This window comes from Artibeus jamaicensis, unplaced genomic scaffold (assembly GCF_021234435.1).
Source record: "Artibeus jamaicensis isolate MK-2021 breed Jamaican fruit bat unplaced genomic scaffold, CSHL_Jam_final contig_1015, whole genome shotgun sequence".
Classification (NCBI taxonomy): Eukaryota; Metazoa; Chordata; class Mammalia; order Chiroptera; family Phyllostomidae; genus Artibeus; species Artibeus jamaicensis.
In genome coordinates, this window is record NW_026521194.1 from 8,451,102 (window position 1) to 8,474,766 (window position 23,665).

The 23,665-nt window shown below is 55.5% G+C and overlaps 1 protein-coding gene across 1 annotated transcript; it reads right to left on the bottom strand.

Annotated features, from left to right (window-relative positions):
* Positions 1-1,593: 1,593 nt before the first annotated feature.
* Positions 1,594-15,139, bottom strand: WNT6 (Wnt family member 6). The gene is made up of 4 exons (XM_037155479.2): positions 14,642-15,139; positions 5,021-5,241; positions 4,475-4,809; positions 1,594-2,875 (listed from the first exon to the last, which is right to left on the bottom strand). Exons 1-4 carry the CDS (start codon positions 14,719-14,721, stop codon positions 2,414-2,416), a joined length of 1,098 nt encoding a protein of 365 aa, XP_037011374.1. The 5' UTR covers positions 14,722-15,139; the 3' UTR covers positions 1,594-2,413.
* Between the last annotated feature and the right edge of the window lie 8,526 nt (positions 15,140-23,665).

Genomic DNA, 23,665 nt, shown 5'->3' on the forward strand with positions numbered 1-23,665 from the left:
ATTTGGAGAGAGTCTATCTGCAGCAGGAGCGAATAAGGATGGCGTGGAAAGAGAGGCAGCGACCCTGGCCGGGTGGCTCAGTCGGTTAGAGTGTTTGCGCCAAGGTTGTGGGTTCGATCCTGTCAGAGCACACATAGGAATCAACCAATGGATACATGAATAAGGGGAATCACAAACTAATGTTTCTCTCTCTTTTTCCTTCTAAAAATCTATTTAAAATGAGAAAGGAGAGGTAGAGATAAGCAGAAACGATAGCTGTAGGGGCGCGGTGGGGGTGGGAGAAGAGACTTATGACATCCTTTGGGACCCTGGGTTCAGCTGTGCCTGAATTCAGTCTTACCCCTGGACTTGCCAAGGATAAGACTCGTTAATTATTTTTCTTTGGACCAAGCTAGTCTGAGTTGGGTATCTATTTGCAATCATTTCCTGCCTAATGCCTTCAAAAAAAGTTATCTTTGTATCCCTATCCTCGCAGTAACTACCATTTCTGAAGCATAAATTTGACATAACTTGTGGTGTCCAATGCTGTGCTGCGTGCTTTGCATAGTTCAAAAACACCCTTTCCACACGTCTATGAAGACATGGGATGGATTACAATGGCTGCACACCCTTGGCCACTCTCTCATTGAGAGGTGGAGTCTAGTTCCCCTTCCCTTGAATTTTGGCTGGTTCTGTGACTTGTGCCGATCCATAGAGAGCGACAGCAAAGCTGTGTAACTTCTAAGACTGGAACCGAAGAACAGACTGGCAGCTTCTGCCTCCCAGTTTGTCACGGTCAATTTTGCAAACCAGCCTTAGGTAAGAAGCCCAACTACGCTGAGGCCACCATGCTGTGAGGAAGCCCAAGCTCAGCACATGGAAAGCAGGAGGCTACCGGAGAATCTTGGAGGCACTAGACATGTATGAGTGAAGCCCCGGGGACTGTTCAGCCAGCCTGGCCCAGCTTCCAGTGGGGTCCAGTTAACCAAATGACCACAGCCAATAGTTCTGCGCTAAGGGGCAGAACCACCAAGCTGAGTTTTGACAAATTCCTGACCAAAAGGATTGTGAGAAGTAGCTACGTTGGGGTTGTTTGCTGTGCATAGAAAACTAAAACAGTGTGATGCTCCCATTACACAGGTAAAGAAATTGAGACTCACACGATCTGCGCTGTAAACTTCTAGGCAGCAACACCAGCTTCAGACATAACTAACTACCCTTCATACCTCGATGGGAGCATTTATAGTATTTGGACTATGAGAAAATCGGGAGCTTTGAACCCCAGCCGTTCAGCCTTGCCCTCCCCTCTTCTCTCTGAGAGGAGGATGAGGACATGAAGTTCAGCTTTGGAGAGCCAAGATCCTCAACCCCCTCCTCTCTTCCCTCCACAGTCACATCAGCTTCCTGAGAAAGAACAGGAAGGAGGGGAACGTAGGTGGGCCCCAGGAGAAATCTTGGGACAACTTTTCTTTGTCCCTCCTTCAGAAATGCTGTTCAGAGTCTTTTCAGTGTTAATGGGGGTGAAGTGAGTGTCAGTGTCAAGTCTGATGTTACTAATAACATATCTCGTCACATTCTGCAGTTCATAAAGTGCTTTAATCCTATGGACTTGGGTGGCCCTAAAAGTCTACCCATGAGTCCCCCGGGGATCACAAGCAGAAGGGCAGAGGAAGGTGTGGCACTCCCCTAGAGTTCTGACGGGAGCTGAAGGACAGCTGAGCACATCAGCAGAGGCTTCTGGTCTGCTCGCCCCAGACCCCCTGCAGAGTCTGCTCCTCTAAAGAGGGATTACTACTTCTTCCCTGGATTGTAGATCCAGGCCCTAGATGTGTGACAAGAGTGAATAAGAAGAATGCTGAGGAAAGACTTGGCACTCTTCCCCGTGGTTGCCAGGAGAGCCCAGTCCCATGGGGAGAGGATAGGGACCCAGGGTAAGAAGCTCTGAGTTGCTCGTTCTATCAAAACCATCTCCTTCTGAACACTCCTTCCTGAGCTTGGCGCCATGAAAACCCGCAGGAGACCAGCCCCCCTCCCACACTGTGGGCCCAGTCCTATTGGTTTAAATATCTTTATTGATACTAAACTTATCCACAGAACCCATGGCCAGCAGTTCTGAGGAGGCCTGCATCCAGAGGCCTAGGAAGGGGCTCTTTGGTTTCCATCGCGGGGCCAAGGAGAGAGAACTCCCTAGAGCGTGTAGTCTCCACCAGAACTCTCTAAAGTGCCTCTAGGGGAGGGGGATGGTCCCTCCAATGCCCTGGGCCTTCCTGGGCACGCGTGTATCTCCAGGCTCACCTCCTCAGTTACCAGAGGCCTGGGAGACGGACTTTGGCAAGGGTAAACTCGGCCAGAGCAGCGCCCTCTGCTGGAACCCAGCTGTCACAAAGGTAGCGAGAGGCAGCTCTGCACGCAGCTGGGAGAGCTGCTCCGGGGGTCAAAGGCAGAGGCTGAGCTCCTTGCGCACGAGGCATTGGTGGCACTGCACTACGCAGCACCAGTGGAAGCGGCAAAGGCAGTTCTCCTCGAGCTGCACACTCTCCTGGCGGTGCCCGCGACCACAGCACAGCAGGTCGCAGCCGCTGAGGTCCAGGGCACTGCTGTTGCAGGCGCGGCCCCGAGTACCGGGAGAACCTGTGCGCCTGTTGGGGGCGCAGAAGTCGGGCGAGTCGGCAACGTAGAGTAGGTCAGCTCCGCTAGGCGGCTTGAGACTGCGGACCGCGGGCAGCAGAGCCTTGCCGTCGTTGGTGCCCATGACACGCGAGGCGCCGTGAAAGCGCTCGAGCAGCTCCGCGCCCACCTCGCGGAATGGGGGCAGCTTCTGCCAGCAGGTACGCAGAGCGCAGGAGCCCGAAAGTCCGTGGCATTTGCACTCCGTGCGCGTGTGGCTCCGCACAGCCTGCGAGGATCAGAGGAGCGGTGCAGATGGAGACAGATGTGGGGCTCGGGGCGGGAAAAGGCCCAGAGGACAGACAGACAGAATGTAAGAGATGGGGAGCGGACTGACGAGAGGAAAAATCAGACCTTCTCCCCACAACCTCAAAACAAACAAACAGCAGCAACAATAACAACAACAAATCGGCAATCGCAAGGAGGAGAGGAGGAGATCAAGGAAGCGACAGCCCCAAGAGGAGGGGAAGAATGATAAGGATGGAGGAGTGGAAGTGGGCAGTGTGGGACAGAAGGCACAACTCAGCCTGCCGCCCTGCCAGCCTCCGTGCCTGGAGATTCCGGGGAAAGTAGAATGGACAGCAGGGGTGAGATTCTCCCGGAGCCGGGCGGGCGCGGGGCGGGGAGTGGGGGGCAGTAGTAGCTGTCACACCTTCTGCCTCCTGCCAACACTCACTGCCCCAGGCAGGGTGGAGGAGAGACGCAGGGCCCGCGCCCTGGGCGTCTGTCTCCACCACCCCTCCCCAACCCTCTCCAACAGGTATGTGGGCCTGTCAGGACATTCTTCCCTGGGCCCCCTTACCCGCCCCCATGCCCGCCTAATGCCCCAGGCCCAAACCCTAGAGGACACAGGATGTGTGTGGGGGTGCCCCTAGAGCACCCCAGAACTGAGGCTGGGGGCCCACTGTAGATGTACTACTGAGAACTGGAACCCAGGAGTCCTGCCCTTTATTTGCTCTTTGCATCTAAGAGTCATGGCCCCACTAGAGATTTATGGGGTCAAATGACCCAGGAAGAGCATGTCTAAAAGCTCAGAGTGCAGGTTCCCTCCTTCCCCCTGGAACATCTAACCCAGGCAGCTTTTTTGTCCCTACACGGAAGCTCCCGGGGCCTCCTCCTTGCAGAGAGGAAGGGAGTCTGCCAGGGTTCCAGGCTGGGCCTGGTCTGGGGTTGCTGGGCAGCCAGTCGACAAGAGCACAGATTCCGTTACAGCTTTCCTGGTCTCTGCCTGACCCCTCCTGCCTCCACCAGGATCTGCTTCTGTCCTTCAGTCCTTTCCAAGCCTGTTGCACCTCGCACCTGTTCTAGCTCCTTTCCAGGCCGCCCTTGCACCTGACTCCCCTACCTCAAGACCCCATAACTTTGCCCCAGCTTTTACCCTTCCTTTCGTCCCCGACCTTTGCCGCCACCCTCTATCCCTGCCCTGACAGCCACATCTCTACCCACCCCAAGCTTTACCCTACCTTTCCTGTCTCAGAGTTATGCCCTTTCTACCTGTGGTCCCCAAAGGCCCAAAACAAGTCCTCTTCCCTGGGTAACTTCTCCCTCCCCTGCACCAGGCCCCCCAAGTGACTCCATCTTCTAGGCTGGCCAGCTCACCTCCCACATGCCCATCAAGCCCCCCAGACAACCTTCCCAGGTGGCCCCCCACTGCCACGCTGGCTCACACAGATTAACATACTCCTGCACATGCAGACCCTCCCTTGCTCACACACTTCCACAAATGTGCTCCTACACTCACACACAACTCTCCCACACCCACTGACACACGCACACATTTCCACACTCATGCACACACACACTCTTACCCACCCCTGCCCATACTCACCAGCCGGCCTGCCTCATTGTTGTGAAGCTGCACCAACGCTCGGATGTCCCCACCTCCCCGCTTGTGCCGGGCGTCCATAAAGAGCCTGGATTTCTCATCCCCGAAGTCCACATCATCGCCGCAGCCTCCCCACTCCCAGGCTGCACTCCCCTCTGGGGATCCCACAAGGCCAGGGGGCCCGAGGGTGCCTGGCAGGCCAGGGGGTCCAGGCGGGGCCCGCCTGCGGGGTGCCTGGCAGCCACACTGCAGCAGCTCACCCATGGAGCAGGCCTGTGTGACTGCGTGGCTGGCTCCTGCAGCTGTGATGGCAAAGACGAAGGCAGTCTCCCGGATGTCTGTGGGGACAGGGAGTGGCAGTCAGCCTGCAGCACGGAAGCTGAGTCCTGGGGGACTTGGTGGGCAGGGCAGTGAGGTGTAGGGCTGGGTGGGGCTGGGAGACCGGGTCAGGGCAGAGTGTCCAAAGATCCATGGGAGAGGTGGGGCTCAGATAGCCTCCCCAAACCTTCACCCTCTCCTCGGCGCCCCTGGTCCCCTCCTCACACTGACCCTGCTGCAGGATGCGCCCAAAGGCCTTGCTGTGGCTGGAGCAATTCCAGCGGCGGAAGCGGAACTGGAACTGGCACTCTCGAACCCCGAGCCGGGCACCCCGTGCCAGCTCGGCCACTACTTCTGGTTCCTCCTGGCACAACTCAGCCTGCCGCCCTGCCAGCCTCCGTGCCTTCCTGCAGATACTGGTGGGGTCCATGACCAAGGGGCTGCCCACCGCCCTGGGAAGGGAAACACAGCAGGTCAGGGATGTAACTCGAAGGGCTGGGGTGACAGAGAGGAAGACCAGCCCCATGCAGCCCACAGTCAGGAGTCCAGATATGTCCCCCCAACCCCACCACCAACTGAGACTGAGATTCTCCTATCAGGTTCTCTTACCATTGTGTCCACGTCTGTGTTCCCTTTTAACTAGACTTTAGATTGAAATCACTAAGAGCAAGGATTCAGTCTTATCCTTCTGTGCACACCCTAATCCTTATACGATTTTGACTCAAGGTGATAAGGTCCCCTGCCACACACACACACACACACACACACACACACACACACACACACGACATTCACATATGCCCTGCAGGTCACTGTCCTCATCCCATCCAAGTAGTCTGGAGCCAAGGTTCTTTCCTCGGTGGAGAGACTCACAGCCCAGACCAGCGGTCTTCAACCTGTGTGTCACAAGAACTTTTAAAACATGCAATACCTGACTATTCAGGAGCACTGACCTCTTTTCCCTTGGATTGTCAAATTAAAAACATGACAACAGCCAACACAACAATAGCAGTCCAGTGTGATTAAATCAAAATTATACCTATTTTTGGTCAGATCGGCAAAATATATTTTGATATATTTATATATTTTTATAATATATAATATATCCTGTGCTGCAGAATTTTAGTGATTAGTTCTTTTGTGCCATGAGATGAAAAAAGTTGAGAATCCCTGGTCTAGCCCTTCCCTCCTCCATGCTCGGGACCTGCCCATCGCTGCCTTCCAACTGCAGCCTGGGGAGTTCCAGCCCCATCCCTTTCCCAACCCTAGAGAAGTAATGGATGGATCAGTGGGGAGTCGGCCAAGGGTAGGGCGGCCAAGCTGGCTCCCAGTGACCTTCAAGAGTCGATCTCTAGCTGTCCACCCTCCCATCCGCTTATTTCACCTCATTACAGAAAGAACTTGAGGCAGCTCCCGGCGTGGTCACACAGAGACAGCAGGTAAGACTATAAGCATCTAAGAGTTAGAACCATCATTTTCTTTTGTCTCCTAGGCAGGTTTTTAGGTACTTAATCATGTTTCCCCTCACTTTTTATGAAAGTGTTGCATACAATGAATAATTACTGTAATGCTGCAGTGAATACCATTTAATACATGTTTTGGGGTGAATAAATGAGCCATCAAAGGAGAAGGTCCTCCTGTGAGCTTATCCCCTGACCACATGCCATTTCAAGACTACTAATTAGTTTCCACGGACATTTGACTTCTCCCACTGGATTCAGATGCAGAGAAGCAGACCTCCCCAGGCTGTCCAGGTCCTCTCCTGCCACCCACATGTCCAGGACTCCACCAAGGACTCTGGGGCCCTGCACACTCAACCCTCCCCGTGCTACTAAGCTCCCCAGCCCCCTCGCCAACCCTGCCCTCTGCTAACTCCCTACTTTCCCAAGGTCGGCCGGCATTATCTTCCCAAGGTTACTCAGTCCCCATCCCTCTCCTCTCCCTCCTCCGGTCCTAGGAAAGCAGGAGAGGGAGGGGGTATGCAGGGAAGAAAGGCAAAAATCTCTTGACCTTATCTGCTTCCCAGGGACTAGAGATAGAGGACTCAGGAGGATTCCTGGCTGCCTGGGAACTAGACTTGTTTACAGGCTGGCCAGGAGAAGGGATGGGCAGTTGTAGCCGCCTGAATCCCAAGGGACCAGTTTGCTCCCTGCCCTCTGGCCCTCACTCCCATCCTCAAGTCACAGGAAAGGGCACTCCAGAGAATGAGTGGCAGGGGTTCATTGGGAAAAACACCGAGCCTCACTTCTGCACCCTGGTCCCTGTCAGCTGAGCCACTGTGGGCAAGTCAGGTCCCCCTCTGGGCTTCAGAAACATGAGGAGCTAGCATGAAAAGCTTGAATAACCCCCAGAACTCCAATACTAGACTCTGCATTGAGAAATAACTCCCTCGTCTTCCTTCTTCCTTTACCACCCCCTTCCTTCCCTTCTGCTTCCTGAAGGAATGAACTCTGCTGCTGGCGCCTCTGAGTCAGCATTGTCCTGGGACCAGCCCATAGAAGCTGTGCCCACTAGGGAACACCTGCACGTTTTGAGGCTGGAGCATGGGGGTAGCAACAAATATGCAGTATAGAATATGTAAGGTCTGAGATCCTAATCAAGTAGACATTCCTGGGCGTAGAAACAATGAGGCTAGCCCTAAGAGAAATCAGTATGCAGACAAGAAGGGACAAGCCTAGGGTTAGCCATTCTAACTGGCTTGGCCTGCGCCAAATCTTCCTCCCAAGGAGCTTGGTGACAGCAGGGGCTGGCCAGTTCCTACTGGCAACCTTTGCAGATCTTGCCCAGGAGGCCCGGGGTTCTGGCCTAATCTACCTTCCCTTTCCCAGATTCGCAGGGCTTCCAAGAAAGCCAGAGAGCGTGCAGTCCTGCTCCATCGACCTGCCCTGCATTATACAGATGAACAGTGTGAGAAGGGAGGTGGCTGATGCTGGCCATTGCGAGAAATTGAGGTGAATACTTCAAAAACCAAAGGGCTGGAGGGAAAAATGGCCACCGGAGGAGGTATCAGAAGGCACCAGGTGGCCTCGCACGCCATCGTCCACAGAGTGTCTCTTCCTCCTAGCAGTGGTGGCTAACTCTGCAGCCATTCCACATTACACCGCTAAATTCCTGGACTCAGAGCCACCCCCTCCTCGTCCCTAACTCATCAAAATCTTACCCAGCTTCTCTCCAAACTCATCTGAGCTCCCACCTACCCTGGGCCCCAGCCCTCACTGGTCTTCCCCTCTATACCATTCTACCTGTCACCCATTGGGGGCTTACTTGTTATCCTGCCAGTGGCATAATTACTTTGTCATGTTTCTTGTCTATCGCTCCAATTAGATAGGAAACTCACTAAAGACAAAAGTCTGCCCTGGTTGGTGTGGCTCAGTGCATTGAGTGCCAGCCTGCGAACCAGGGAGGGGGTGGTCACTGGTTCGATTCCCAGTTGGAGCCTGGGTTACTGACCAGGTCCCCACTGAGGGGCGCACGAGAGGCAACCACACATTGGTTTTTCTCTCCCTCTCTCCTCTCTCTAAAAATACTTAAAATCTCTTTAAAAAAGACGAAGATCTCACAAGCAAGCCCCATGTCAGCAGTCAGAGCACGCTCAGGGCTTTGGGGATCCAGTAGACATGGGTTTGGATCTGGGCTCTGCCATTTGCTCATTCTCCAATGCTGAGCAAATCCCTAGCATGTGAAGCTGGTCCTCAGTATTTGCTGAAGGATGATGAGGCTTGACCTTCTGAGCCTGTCTCCACAACTGTGAAATGGAAGCAAATAATAACACCTGCCTCCTTCCCAGGTGACATATGAAGGAAGCATGTCCAAAGAGTGGGCTTCCGCGGTGCTCCTTGTCTTCCGTGTGCACCCTTACTCATGGCTTGGCCTGCACCCCGCGCGCAGGGCGGATGGTAGGAGCGCAGGCAGCGTTTGTGGACTCCTGAGAACTCTCACTTCTCCACCTTTCTGTTCTTACTTTTCGGCCTGGATCTGTGCGTCTCCAGGCCTGCAGGCCCTTCCCGTGGACCAGAGCACCCTCCAGGATCCCTGCCTCTTCCCCAGAGAGCACTCCCGGGCGGATTGTTGAGGCCAAGGGGATCACAGACCCTCTTGATGCCCAGCCTCCTCAGAAAGGTCTCTCAGCCGGCTCTCTATTTTCCCACAGATACCATCCCCCCACGCAGGTTCCCTCATCTGACCCTCAGCTCGGGGAGCCAGCAGAGGGAGCCCTGAACCCTGGGGCTGTGGGTGGGGGCGGTACGGGGGTGGGGGAGGTGGGTGGTAGAGAAGGGGCAGAAAAATGTTGCCTGACTGCTGCGAGGCGGCTGGGCCCGGGCCTGTGCCCGCCCGCCTGTCCTGTCCTGCTCTGTCTAACTCCCTAATTACTGCTCCCCCTCCCCCAGTCCCTACTCCCACCCCAACCGCCACATCAAAGCTGGTGATGCCCCAGCTCCATTAACCCCTGCCTACCCACCACCCACCCATTCCACCCCTCCCACACCCCACCTCAATTCGGCTCCCTCTGCGCTGTCCTGGACACTGCCCTTCCTACCTCCTCACACTTCTCTCCACTGCTCCCGGGAGAGGCAGGGACTTCCCCTTCCCTGATGGACTCCACCACACAAGAGGGCTTCCTATCGGTCAGGGCTGCGAGAGGCCGAGGAGTGGTCACGTTAATCTCCCACTGCATCCCCTGAGGACGATCTGTGCCTCCCGCTCTCCCACAGGGAGGTGGGGAGCACCCATGTGGGAGTGGGCGTGGGGGAGCAGAAAGGGCCTGTGGAAGGCCCTGTACCCCTTTCCTGACCGCCTCCCCCCACAGCACTCAGGGGGACAGTCCCATCAGGAGGTGGGCTCCTGGCTCCACCCCTCGGCTACCCGCACTCTGTGTGGCCTTGGGTCACCTCCTATCCCTGGGCTTGGCTGGACTTCTTACGGTGAGTGAAAAGATGGGGCCAGATGATCTCTAAGCCCTTTACTGGTCTAATTTCTGGAATAAAGGGAGAGCTCCGTGTGCTGGAGGAAACAGCCAAAGAGGCCAGGTGGAAGCTGGCGGAACCCCACTAGCAACCTTCTCCGCCCTCAGTTGCCCCTCAGGCAGTCCACGGGCACAGGAGGTCTCTTCCCATCCCGCTCCAGGCAGGACGGAGAGCTCAGGCTAGAGGGCGCTCTGCCCAGGCCCCAGGGACAGGCTTCTCTGCTCTCCAAGCGCCTCCTGCTCTGGCTGGCTGGGCGCCCTGCTGCCAGCCTGACCACAGCCTGGCTGCCTGCCCCGCCCGCGCCTCATCCCCTCCGCAGCTGCATTTCTCTTCAAAGTACACATTCGAATCCCCCTGACGGGCCCTGGCGATCAAGCCTCTCACTGACCTCCCCCCACCAACTCCTGGCTTCAGATGAGAACAGGGAAGGAGGGGCCGCACCCCCCAGGAAGTGTCACAGTGCCAGGACTCTGGTGGGTTCAGGGCATGCTCTGGCCCAGACTGAGCCAGCCTCCTTTTGCCCCTGCCCTTTTCTGCTCACAGCCCCATTGTCTTCCTCTGGGGGAAGCTGCCAAAGCGGGAGGCCTGGAGGGTGGGGCTGGATGACCACCCCACCCCCACCCCCACCCCACCCGGAGCTTGGCGGGGACCAGCAACAGGACTGCCCACAGAGGCTGAGGGGCCCCAGATAAAGATGGGGTGGGAAAGTGTGGCCAGGCTTAGCCTGGGGTGGGGATCACAGCTGGAAAACCTGGGTTTCAGGAAGACCCGAGTCTGGTCTTTTCCCTGCCTGCCTGTGGGGCCAGGGACAAGGCTGTCCTGGGCCTGTGGCTCCTGTTTCTATAAGGGAAGGGGGGGAGTGAAAAGCAAGAGGAGATGCGGGAAGGGAGTGAGATTGGGTGGTGTTCTTCCCAGTGGGAATGGGGGAGGGTTAGTTTCTTTCTTAGAAAATATAAAACAGGAGGAGGAAAGAGGAAGAGCGAAAAAGGGAGATTGATTTGGCTATTCTGTGAAACCAAACTATTTTCTGCATCCACTAATTGAAAGTATAAATAAAATGAGTCAGACATTAAGAAGAACTTCCTGGAGGGGGACAGGGAGCGGGCAGAAGAGAGCCGGGGACTAAGAAAGCCATAGCCTGCGCCCTGGCTGGTGTAGCTCAGTGGATTGAGCACGGGCCTGCAAACCAGACAATCGCGGTTCGATTCCCAGTCAGGGTACATGCCAGGGTTGCAGGCAGGTTCCCTGCAGGCCAGTTTCCAGCAGGGGACGCACGAAAGGCAACCATACATTGATGTTTCTCTCCCTCTCTCCTTCCCTTCCCCTCTAAATATAAATAAATAAAATCTTTAAAAAAAAAAAAAAGAAAGAAAGCCATAGCCTCTCTCTCTGCCTCATTCTCAAGGTGGGATCTGTCAGGGCCAGAGCATTGGCTGGACAAGATGGCCCCAAGACAGCCTGGCCAATGCCCTGGAATCAGGGATTCAGCAGTTCACAAAGAGAGTGTTACTTTGTGAAGGGCTTTAAGAGAGACAGGGAGAGAGACGAGGCAGAATTTAGAAAGCATAAATTACATTAGAGGAAGAAGGGGGAGAGGGAAAGTGAGAGGGAAATCTCTGGAACCTGGAGTCTGAGTCCCTGAGCCTATTCCAGGGCCCAGGCCACTCCCCCCAGGACCCTCCTTTTCTAACCGGGACAGTCCTGTTATTCAGAGTTCCTGGGGACCTCTCTGCTCCCAGCCTGGCTGCGGCCAGTGTGTCAGAGTGGACTGCAGGGGGCTGCTGCAGGTCCAGCTGCTTTCCGGTCCACCACTGGGCCCTGACCTAGCCAGCAGTGGCTAAGAAGTAGGGCGAAGAGGGCCAGCAAGCAGGTCCCAGACATCAGGGAACAGCCTGGAAGTTCCTGGCCCAAAAAAGCTCCAGCCAAAGTGAAGCCGGGCCAGGGTAGGGTGGGGGTGAGGGGAGGATAAAGAGAGGTAGAAGTCTCAGGCCACCCAGGGGTGCTGGGTCTGGTCCACCAGTCAGATTCTGATCTTGGAGGGCAATGATGGGGTGTGGTGGGGACAGGAGTACAAGCAAGCAGGGTCAAAGATCCTGAGAAAGGGAATCTGGGCTCAGACCAGAGGAATGAAGTATCAGAAACAGACAGGACAGTGAGGGGGCCGAGGCGGTTGGGAAAGGCAGGTTCTTTCTGAGAAGCATCTGAGTGAGGCAGTCTCTGGACCCCTTATCACCCCAGTGCCTCACTCTTCACCCTGCTCACCCTGCAGCTGTGGCCATGAAGGCGTCTGTGTTCTCCCACACCTGCCCTCCTCACCTCCTCCCCCACTCCTTGCTTTCCAGCTTCAGGGTCAGTCTCCAAGGAACCAGGTCTCCCTCCCTCTGGTTTGGCTCTCACTCAGCAGCCCCTCCTGAACAAAGGAACCCCCGCAGATACAAATCCCAGAAAGGTGAATCGGCCAATTCGGCAACGCTCCAGAAAACTGTCCCCAGCACCTTTAGCCTCCAGAGCCCCAAAGGCCAAGGCTCTGCCTTCCAGAACCAGGGAAGAGAGCCACCAGAGGACACGGTTGTCAAAATACAGTGACTGGCATAGTTGCCCAATGCACTGTCCGTCGGGAGCACAGAGAAGGCAGGGGAGGGAAGACAGAGGGACAGCTTCGTGGAGGCAGTGTCATTTTAACCGGAAGCATGAGAACAACTTGGACAAATGGGGAGGGAGGGCAGGGAAGGCAACACTATCAGTGAGAAACCCCTGTCCCCACACCTTGAGAAAGGGCAAAGTTAGGAAAGGTGTTTGGGAAGCAAGATGTTTACAAAGTTTTGCTTGGGACCCTGGATTTTATTTATTTATTTATGGAGAAATGGGGAGGAGGGAGAAGGAAAGAGAGAGAAGCATTGATGTGTGAGAGATACATCAACAAGTTTACTCTTGCACTCCCCTAACCAGAGACCTGGCCCGCAACCCAAGCATGTGCCCTGTCTGGGAATCAAACCCAGGGCCCTTTGGTTCACAGGCCAGTGCTCAATCCACTGAGCCACACCAGTCAGGGTGCGATCCTGGATTTAAGTTGAAACAAATCCCCCTTTGTACCCATGAGGTTTCTGGACAGAACCTGGGGTGGGAAGGAGGGAACTTACACTTAAGGAGCATCTACCAAATGTCAGATCATTCTGTAAGTCATCTCCCTAATGCCACCACCAAGCCTGCTAGATAGGGAAATTGTTTCCCTATCTTACAGTTGAGACATTGAGGGAGGTGGGGCGAGCAGTGGAAAACAGTGACTTGCCCAAGTTTACAAACTTAACTGAAGAAGATTAGATCTCAGGTCTATTTCAAAGCTGCTACTGCATTATGCTAAACCGGAATCAAAGGATGCATATTGCCTAGCAGGACCTGGATCGTCCTAGATTTGCCCCCTCACTGACACCGCTGAGGGACACTCATGCATCACGGATGAGGGATCTCGGCCAGTAGCTCCCTGTGTGAACACCCTCCCCTCTATCTCCCTAGCGTAGCAATTGTCAATCTGTGTGCCACAAGAAACTTTAAACCATGCAATAGCTGACTATTTAGTCAGGCGCACTGACCTATCTTCCCTTAGATTGTCAAAACAGTGACAGCAGCCAACACCGTAGCCGCCCAGTGTGAATGAATCACAATTATGCCTATTTTGTCAGATTGGCAAAAAATATACATTTTGGTGTGCCACAGAATTTTAGTAATTAGTTTATGTGTGCCAGGAGATGAGAAAGCCTGAAAAATGCCCTAAAAGAGACTGATCTGTCCGCTCCACCCCTCCTTCCACATCCCCGGAGGTGTGTGTGTGTGGGGGAGGAGTGGAGTGTAGAAAATCCAGCCAATGACGTGGCTATATGCAAATAAGCAAGACCCTGCCTTCTTAGGATTGGCCTATGCGTCAGTGATATTGTCCAAGTCCCTCCTCTCTAAACACCAAAGTTATTCCGGGACGGTCTTCCCAGCTCAGGAGACGAGGAAGGAAAAAAAGTCCGCGGGGTCCAGGTGTCTGAGCGGTCCCAACTGGGCACCCACCTTCCCAAACCCTACCCAAGTCCGCAAGGCTCAAAGTTCCTACAGCCTTGACTGCCTAGGGTGTCTGTCTAGCTACGGCCAATTCCGGAAAGATGTCCTCATCCTTAGCTGGCCAAACCGCAGTCCCTTTCGCCAGACCCTCCCCGGTTCCCAGTACATTCTGAGCTGCACATCTACTTTATCATTGACCCTGTATCTGCAAGGTCCAGGTGCCTGAACCCCTTTCCTCCTCCTCTTTGTTCAGGGAGGGGGAAATAGAGAAAGCCAAGGTCCTGGCTCAGTTTCCCCTTTCCTGCCACTACCGACCACATTGAAGGAGCCCAGAGAGAAATGGACAGATTGGTGAGCAAAGTGGGACGGGAAAGAGGCAGCCGTTTGACCCTACCTGCCTATGGCTTCCTATTTTGTTCCTCTCTTTTCCCCAGATCCAGTCCACCTCCTTTGAATCCAGAGTCCTCCTTCCTCGTCACTCTTTTCTTCAGATTACTGACTACAGATCTTCCCTCTGGCTCCCTGGTAGCTCTTTCCTATCCACCCACCAATTCCTTGGTGACCTGGATTGAGCGCATAACCTGGGAGGGAGGTGGGGTGTAGGACACGGGGGAGGGGGGAGGAAATACAATAGAATGTGCGGGGGTAGGTTAGAGCCGCCTAATGGCAGTTCGAAGTGCCCCGGGTGGAGGCCGGCGGGAGAGCAGTACGCACCTCCCCCGCGCCGCCCCAGCGCGCAGGTAGAGCCGGGAGGCAGCGGGACTGCGATTCGGAACAATCCGGCAGGAGGTCCCCACCCTCGAGCGTCAGGAGCCGCACCGGGACAGCCCGATGCAGGACTCACCACCACAGTCCGCCGACGTGCGCGGGACACAGGAGCAGCAGCAACAGCAGCCCGAGGCGGGAGGACACGGGCGGCAGCATCGTAACCGCTCTGAGGCCCGCCGGTGCGGGCAGGGGGCGAGGCTGCGGGGCCAGCCGGTGCGCGCAGGGGCCCGGGCTTCAGGGCGAGTGCGGCTCCGGCGGCGGCGGCCGGGAGGCAATGGCTCCGGTGGTGGCAAGAGGGCCCATCCCGGGCTGGAAGGGCGCGGCGGAGGCGGAGAGCGGACAGGGCAGCCAGCGCCTGTGTCTCCGGCCGAGCTCGCTCCGGAGAAGAAATCAGAGCCGGGGGCGGAGGTGGGAGGGGAGCGGGGCCCGGGCGGGGGCGGGGGGCAGGGAGGCTGTTGGGGTGGCAGTTGCGACAGTCAGGCGGCGGGACTCTCGGGAGGTAGCCTTGCGCCCCGGGGCGGCAGGCGCGGAGCGCCGCGGAGGGCGGGAGCGAGGGTCCGGGGCGGGGCCCGAGAGCGCTCGTGGCGGCCGGTCCCGCCTGCCTCGCCCCCTCACCTCGCCTCTCGCGGAATGGGAGCCCCTCGCCGCCGCGCGGAGTCGGGGGCAAGGAGGGCGGGGAAGCAGGGTGGAGCAGGGTGCAGGGGGGAAAGAAGAGGAGCTGAGGAATGGGGGACGGGCTGGAAGGGAGACGTTTGACAGGTTTGTTGACTGTAAAGAGAGAAAACTTCCCAAGAATGAGGGAGTTTGGGGGGGCGGGGAGGGCGGTGCGGAGGGCGATGCTGGAATGGGGGCCAGGAGAGGAAGTCCGCCTGGGGCTCTGGGTGCTCCGGGGAGGGGTGTCTGTCGCACTCGAGGGTCGGACAGGCGGAGTGCGGAGGGGATCACCTCTAACCAGACCCCGCCTCCGCGTCTCACGCCCCTCTCTCAGCCTCTCCTTGAGAGAGGGAGGAAGCCCTAGGCCTCCATTCTTGCTCCCCAGGCACCCCGCCTCTTCAAGCCCGCGTTCAGGGGAGGGGGGTGCGGAGGGGAGATTAGAGAGCTGGAGGAATCTCCTGATGGCCTGCGCTCAAGTGCTCGCACGCGTAAGCGAGCGATAGAGCGAAGGTTGCAGGCTTGCAAGAGACTGAGGGATCAGAACCCGCTGCGGCCGGGCCTCACGCATCCGCGTTTTCTTGCCTCCCGTCGCTTCCCCAGCTTGGCGGGGCCAGAAGGGGTGGGAGAGCCAGCTGCAGGTGAGATGGCATTTATTCGATTCTCTAATGCCACAAAAATGTCTTTGATGCCCCTGGCCCCCTCCCCACGTGGGGAGATCAAAGGCCCGTGGGAAGGAGGGACAGCTCCATTCATCACGGCCTCGGGGCTGGCAACGGCTGCAGTCCCCGCTCCTCCCCTCCGGCCCCACATGCCCCAGGGGTGCTGAGGGACAGGTGGTGCGAGACATTCCTCAGCAAGGGCCAGTCGCCGAGTGAACTACCGTCATCTATCTGGGGCGGCCATCAACCTTTAGGAATGCACTGGGGCAGGGAGGACAGATCCAGGACCTCAAACCTGAGGTGCAGACACCTCACGCTCCCAGAGGAAAGCTCTTGGTGGTTTGAGTGTGTGTGTGTGTTGGCTGGGGGAGGGTTGGCCCGAACTCGGGGAGTGAAGCCACTTCCAAGAAAAACACCCCTGGTGAGCAGAGAGATTCTGAGTACCCCAGAGTGTGGAAACGGGTGGATGGAGAGGAGACTGGGGATTAAAGGGCTGTGGCAAAAGACCATAGGTGCCTACCCCACAGGAGGAGGCACATCTGGGCAAGGAAGGAAAGGGTGAGAAATGGAGAAATGTTAGCCTCGGCACATAGTAAAGCCTCTGGGCTGGCCCGGAGCTCCGCCCCAAGGCCCTGGTGTCTGAGCTGTTGGTCTAATTCCTAGGTACAGAGAGTTCTGCTGAGGGGCCAGAACACTCTAGAGAAGGGGAGGAGACCCTGGGGGAGGGGCTGGTGGCTGAGGGCTGGTGGCTGAGGGAGTTAGAGAGGAGGGCACGGCCCGAGTGCTGCCTTCATAGCATCCAGATGCCATGCGCGGTCCCTGCACCTATTAATTTCATGCAGTTGCTGCTTCTGCAGGGCAAGCCCACCTCCGGGCACTGTTAGGCACACATTTGGGCCAGATGGTGCCAAACAGACTGTTGGGGGCTCTGTGGGGGTCCCTGGAGGCTGCAGGTGGCCGATGACCGCCCCCCCACCCCAGCCACCCCCTGGGTTCTGAACCCCCTGCCCCCACCCTGCTACTGTTATTGCAGATTATGAAATGCTCTCCTTATCCTGCATTCTTCTCAGAGGCAAGAATTTTAATGTATTTGTCTTTGTCATCAGGGGACCAGGGCTCTGGGACCGCCCTGCCTCTGCCTGAGGAGGGAGCGCCCCAAATCTGGTCCCAGCTGCCTCCAGACCCCAGTCTCTCTCTACTACCACCCCCTCATGCCCTAGCCCTGCCCTTCGCCTCCCCCTTCTGAGACATGGTCTCTCTGTGGGGTGGATAAAAATGATGTTATTGAAACAACAGAATTGGGAGCAGTGGCAGGGAGCAGGGATCAGCTCAGGAAACTGGGGCGTTTGCCAAGAAGACTTCTCCCCCGCAGGCGGCCTTTCTGCCCCCATCCCCCACCTTTCCTACAAACACACAGATCACCCCACCCCTCCTGCAGTGCTCTCTCTGGTCAGATCTTGCAGAGTATTTGTCCATCCCTGGACTCCCCGATTCCTTGTCCTGTCTGCCTGCCCCAGAGTCCTATTCCAGAATCAGTCGGCTCAGCGGTGCCTGCCGAAGCACTGGGGCAGGGGAGGTGTGGGCTGTAGTCTGTGATGCACACACCTCCTGGAGCCCCAATGCCCAGGGCCTGGGCTCCAAGGGAAACGGTGCCTCTGCTCACTCCTATTGCCTTCTCTGCACCCTCACCTAGGAGTTGGCTGGCATCTGGGCAGAGCCAGAGCAGGGGTTTCTGCTCTTGTGCCCCCCGAACCTTCAGACAGATGAGTTCAGAAGTTACTAAGACTTCAGTCCACCACTATCACCTCAGAAGACTTTCCAGAGAAGGACTGAGGGACCAGGAGATGGAGACAGAGGCACACAGAGACAGATCAAGAAGCACACAGAGAGAGAGCTGGGCACAGGCTTGCAGATAACTCCACAGAAACCGCAGGACAGCCTCACCTCCCCGGACAGTGCTGCAGAACCTACTGCTATGGATGGACACGCAGATGGGCTGGCTCAAGACGAGGCTTATGCCTGCCTCCCTGGAGATTGTGTGTGTGTGTGTGCGCGCGTGTGTGCCTTTGCACAGACATGCATCTAGAGGACCGTCACAAGAGACTGGAATGGGACACAGCAGCCCAGTGACCGGCAGTGTGAATGGGGTGGTGCCACTCTCTCTGTCCTCTGGGCACCGGGCCTCCTCCATTCTTCTCCCCACTGCTCTGCCTTAAGCCCCAAGAGTCTGTTAACTCCACTTCCAGGCCCTGGTGAGAAGGGGAGTCGGAAGAGAGAAACTTGGGTGTCTGGCTGTGGGGCTGGAAAGGAAGGAGGGGCAGAGCTGGGGACCGCGGAGGGGGGAGAGGCACCTGCAGAAAGATAACATCAGAATCGCTGCAGGCAGGAGCAGAGCCCTCTGTCTCTGTCGGAGCCTCTCTCTCCCTTTCCGTGTCTTTCACGTCTCTCCCATCTCTCTGCCATCTCCATAATTCAGGCTCTATTTGTGTCCGACTCTAAATCACTTTCTCTGTTTCTTTGTTTCTCAGAATGACTGAAGCTGCAGGAGCCCAGGAATTTGGGCCTGTGACCCTTCCCCTCCCAATAACCTCTCTCTTTCTCCCTCCCCACTGCCCTCCCTTCCTCCTTTCCCAGCAATGGGACCTAATTCTCATTCCTTTAGGGTGGTGACAGGATTTGAGAATTCCTAAGGGCCCTGGATCTCTGGGTCCCAGGAGGACAGAGGAAAGGCCAACTCTCCAGGGAGATGGAGGGAAAGAAAAAGGAAGAAAAGAAGAGAGCCATTTTCCTCCCTGTTCTGTGCCCAGATCCCTCCGGTCCAGCTTTCCCCAGCCCACCTGAAGCCCTGAGAACACACCTCCCCAGCTGAGAGGGTGGCGACTCAAATGTCCACACTTTAGCCAGGCTCGTCCCTGCCTCATAGGCCACGTTTCCCCTGAGACTCCCTCTGGGTCTTTGTGTAAGATAACCCCCACCCCGTGCCCCGGTTCCCCAAGGGGCCCACCTGCCTTCCATGTTCCACTTAGCTTTATTCACGTCTCCATCCTTCCTATCACCCCATCAGTCAAAGGGAGAAAGAACGAGGTGGTGTGGGGAGCAGAGGCTGGGAGGGAGGGGCTGCTGGCCCACCAGGACAGGGCTGGGAAAAGTCAAAGGACATTTGTTTCCACTGAGCTCAGCCCCAGTGGCCCCGAGTGGGAGTGGTGGCACCCGGGAGCTTCTCCAGCCATGTCAGTCCGGGCCCAGCTCCTGCTTTATGGATAGTAGGGTGGGCAGGGGATACTGGGTGTTCCGGGGGAGCCCCTACCCTCGTCTCCCAGGGCTCCATTCTTTTCCAGGTGGCACGAGCTCTCCCTGCTATGTCAGTGCTCTTGCCCCGAGGAAATCAGGCCCCTCTATTCGGGCCTCCAGACTCCCTCCTGACTGTGTTGGTGCCTGCTGGCTATCCCTCCCTGGCAGCGGTTGGCACATTTTTCACCTAACACCTACTATGTGCCAAGCACCCAGCTGGATAGTGGAGAGACGATGGTGAGCAAGAGCAGACACAACCCCTACCCTCAGGGAGCTGATGGTCCTTAATCATAGCATCCCACAAACCAATGGAAAGCCACGACCTTGACCTGTGCTGTGGAGGACAAAGGAGGGGGCTGTGGGAGGCTCTGGGAGCGGGGGACTGGCCCAGTCAGGGATGGTGCAGAAGGCTTGGCTGAGAAGGGAACACTACAAGTGAGATTCGAAAATTAGTTAGGGTTCACGGGGAGGCACGAGGTGGGGGGCATTTCAGGCAGAGGAACAGCCTTTGTGAGAGCCCTGTGAGGATATGGAGAAGGCGAGTGGGCACTGAATCGAGGGTGGCGTGGGGTGGGAAAGAGGGGCAAGCAGCCTGGTGGGAGACGAAGCTGAAAGGCATTTGGACGATCAGACCAAGTAAAGCCTCACAGGCATAGAAGGAAATTTGTTCTTATTTTGAAAGCAATAGGAATGCTACACGATAAATACATTGCAAGAGGAAAGAAAAAGAGATGGAGGGGGAATTCTAATTTAAAGGAGAATGAACAGACACATAAAATAAAGAAACAGAGGTGAACTATAGTTGTTAGAGATGCATGTGTAGATGACAAAAATAAATTGATGTTTCCCATAAAAGTCAGGCTAGTGCTTGTGCTGGGGGAGTTGGAGAGGGCAATTCTGTTTTGAGGGGCATGGCTGGCAAGGTTCTGGCCCCTTTCGTGGCGGTTCGTTCAAGGCTCTTCCAGCTCATATCAGATCTGTGTTCTTTTCTGTGTTATCTGAGTCAAAGTGTGGAAAAAGAAAAGCAATAGGGAGCCACTGTGGAGGTTTCACTGCGACAGTGAGTGACACCGGCCAATTCTGCATGTTGGAAAGATGGTTCTGGCCACAGCGTGAAGAGTGGAGTGGAGAGGAGCCAGAGGGGAAGCAGGAGGACCAATTGGGAAGCTCTGAAGTGACCCGGGGTCAATGGCAGAGGGGAAACAGAGAGATGGAAAGAGGCAGGCAATTCCAGCTGGTATTGGGGAAGTAGGGACCAGTGGGCTTGGGAGAGGTTGGAATGGGGGTCAGGAAGGGGGAGGTGGCGAGGATGCACCTGAGGTTTTTAGCCGGCCCAACAGGGTGAACGGTGGTGTGTCTGTCTACTCGGCTGCAGAGCACTGGAAGAGCAGCGGCATTAGGTGAGGTGGGGTGGGGGAGTTTGGGACATGAATTAAAGGTGCTTCCGAAACATTAACAAGAGCTGTCAAGGAGGCAGTTGGATATATGGGTCTGGAGCTCAGAGGGGAGGCCTGGGCGAGTCTCGAGTCCCGGGGTAAGGTGTAATTAAGCTGAGAGCACACTGAGATCGCCTAAGGCAGAGTGAAGAGCGAGCAGAGCCCTGATGAAGGGCGCTGTTTCCTGGCTTCGGGAAAGGAAGAGGCTGCAAAGGGGACTCAGGAGGGAAAAAAGAGCATTGTGGTCTCACAGGAGCCATGGAAAGACAGTGCGTGGAGCAGAGGGCCGTGGACAGCCCCATGGACCAGTCCTGAGTCAGTCAGGTGGAGAGGAAAATGCGTCTGTAGAGCACACGAGGAAAACCACTGGCTCACTTACAGCTCAGGCCGATTTTGCCAAAGCACAAATAGGACGCCACCATTTTCTTGCTGTAATACTTCCATCGGCATGCCTTCACTTACCAAACCAAGTTCATGTTTCTTAGCTTGGCATTCAGGTCCCACCACAGTTTGTCTCTTTGTCATCCCAGCCTCATCTTCCTTTTTGTTTCCATCCGAGCTCCTGGTTCATGGTGGCTCGTGGTCAGTCCCCCAAGCCCTGCCCCCACTCCCCCGACTCTGCTCCCCAGCAGGCCCAGCTCAGCCCCCCAACATCCTCCAATATCCCACATACCTAGAGTTGGAGGCAATCTCTCCCATTCCCAAGAACTCATAGCCACTTGAGCCTGCTTTAAAGGAAGTACAGCTTTTAGAGTTGATTTTGGTTGTATATGTTTTCCCACTTGCTTGTGAGTTTTTTGGAGGGTGTGAACTATGTTCCGCCCGCGGTGGACACTTCATAAACTTGGGTTCCGTTGAACTTCGAGACAGTTGAAGATACCCTGCAGTCAGGGCAAGACACGCTCAGCAAGTGTGGAGTCACGTCCTCACCAAAACCCAGCCTTCTGAACTCTGGTTGGAAACTGGGGCTTCAGGGGAGACCAGGAGATTTCCTAACATCCCCTCGCTGGCGCGTACTCACAGCCCACCCCAGCGGTGGGCAGCTTCTCAGGGAGCCTAAGCACAGAGTCACAGCGCCATCTCCTGCCAAGATGGGGCACTGTTCCTCAAGAGAGGTGGTCTCCAAAATAGATACAAATCAAAAATGAGAACCAGCTTTCAGAGGCTTTCGGCTTGGAGGAGGGGTGGGTGCAGCTTTCTCCAGTCGCCTGGAATCCTGGTTCATTCACACCGGCTGCCTCCACTATGCCTCCGGAGTGCAATGCCAACCAGATCAGGGTCAAATATCAGAGGTGCTGCCCTAGCCCCCAAGATCGGCCCCCTGGGCCTCCCTCCAAAAATGTTTGGTGATAACATGACCAAAGTGCCCAGTGAATGGAACAGTCTGAGGATCACAGTGAAGCCGACCATTTGGAATAGACAGGCCTAGACTGAGGTGCTGCCTCCTGCCTCCGCCCTGATCATCGAAGCCCTCAAAGAACTGCCTCAAAGAGCAAGGAAGAAGCAAAATGAATGAATGAATGAATGAATGAATGAATGAATGAATGAATGATGAATAAATAAATTAAAAGCACACAGTGGAAATGTCACTTTTGATGAGATTGTCAACGTTGTCCAACAGCAGTGGCACCGATCTTGAGCTAGAGAACTCTCTGGAACCATTAAAGAGACCCTGAGGAAGGCCCAGTCTGTGGGCTGCAGTGTTGGTGGCCGCCACCCTCATGACGTCACAGATGACATCAGCAGTGGGGCAGGGGAATGCCCAGCTAGTTCACAATGACAAGGACAATGTCTCAGTTACAGATCATTTGACAACGAGGACAACAGAACCAGGAAGAGCACCAGCCTGCTCACAACAAAACTGCAGAAGGTGTAAAACCCAGCCCTGGAAGCGGCGGGGGTGGGGGAGGGGAGCCTCTGCACGGGCGGTGGCCCTGTGAGTCCCACGGTGCCTTCTGGAGGGCGCGCTGACGCAGCAGGTCAGATATTTGCGTCACTGTACTTCTGGGGTGATACCCAGTGTAAGTTAGTGAAGAGAAACACAGCAACCTGCTCTATGCATGCACACATGATTACATTGTATTTTCTATGTTGGTGAAGAGCTAGAATCTTACGTAATGCCCAGCCCAAAGCAGGGTGTAGCTACACCAGGTGTGACTGGAAACAGGGAACGATCTCTGTAAAATAATCCCAAGTGACAAAAAGGACACCCCAAATATTACTTTGATAGTAAAGTCTACGAAACAGGGACAGTGCATGCAGCAGTAAGGATCCGAAGAGGATTCCAAATCTTAGAAGTAATGGGAAAATGCAATGAAAAATAAAGTTTAAAAAGCCTTAGAAGTAGTTGATGTCCTTCTACTTCATTTTGGGTTTGGTTTTTTTTGCTTATTTATTGACTCTTTGGTTGGAGCTTGTTTTTATTACCAAGGCTTCAGCTATTGAGTGAAAAGAAGTCAAATAAGGAGAGAAGTGAGCAGGAAAATGACCAAAGCTCATGGGGCCCAAGGAATATCCCTTAAGGGCATTCATGGTCAGATATCTTCCCTCGGGCTTTTCTCCAGAACTTTCCACCTCTAAGCACAAGGTCTTGTACACAGCACGTGTTCAGTAAATGTCTGTGGAGCCACTAAGTTAAAATGATTCGCTGCCTGAAATATCGACCATCTTCCTTGGGGCCATTCTTTTCTCAAGAGCTCCGGAGGGGGTTTTACCCAGCAGAGTGTCCGTGGCCGGATTGAAACGGCTGGGCGTCCAGACCCCACCTCGCTGGGTCACCAGATACGTGGGCAGCTCCAAGCAGGATGTTCAGAGTGTGTCCTCTGAAGCTGATCCTGAAGGAGCTGACAGCCAGGGACTGTTGGCTGCCCCCATGCCCTGTGTAGCAGTGATTGAGGTAATCAGAACAGATTAATCAGGTGGTAATTATAGAAGAGGCCGTACTAACAGACTCATAGAGGATTCACGTATCAAAAGTATTTCCTCATATGTATTGTATAGACGTCAGCAGTTACAGCTCCTGCTTAACCGAGGAGTGACCGTGACCACCAGAAACTGGGC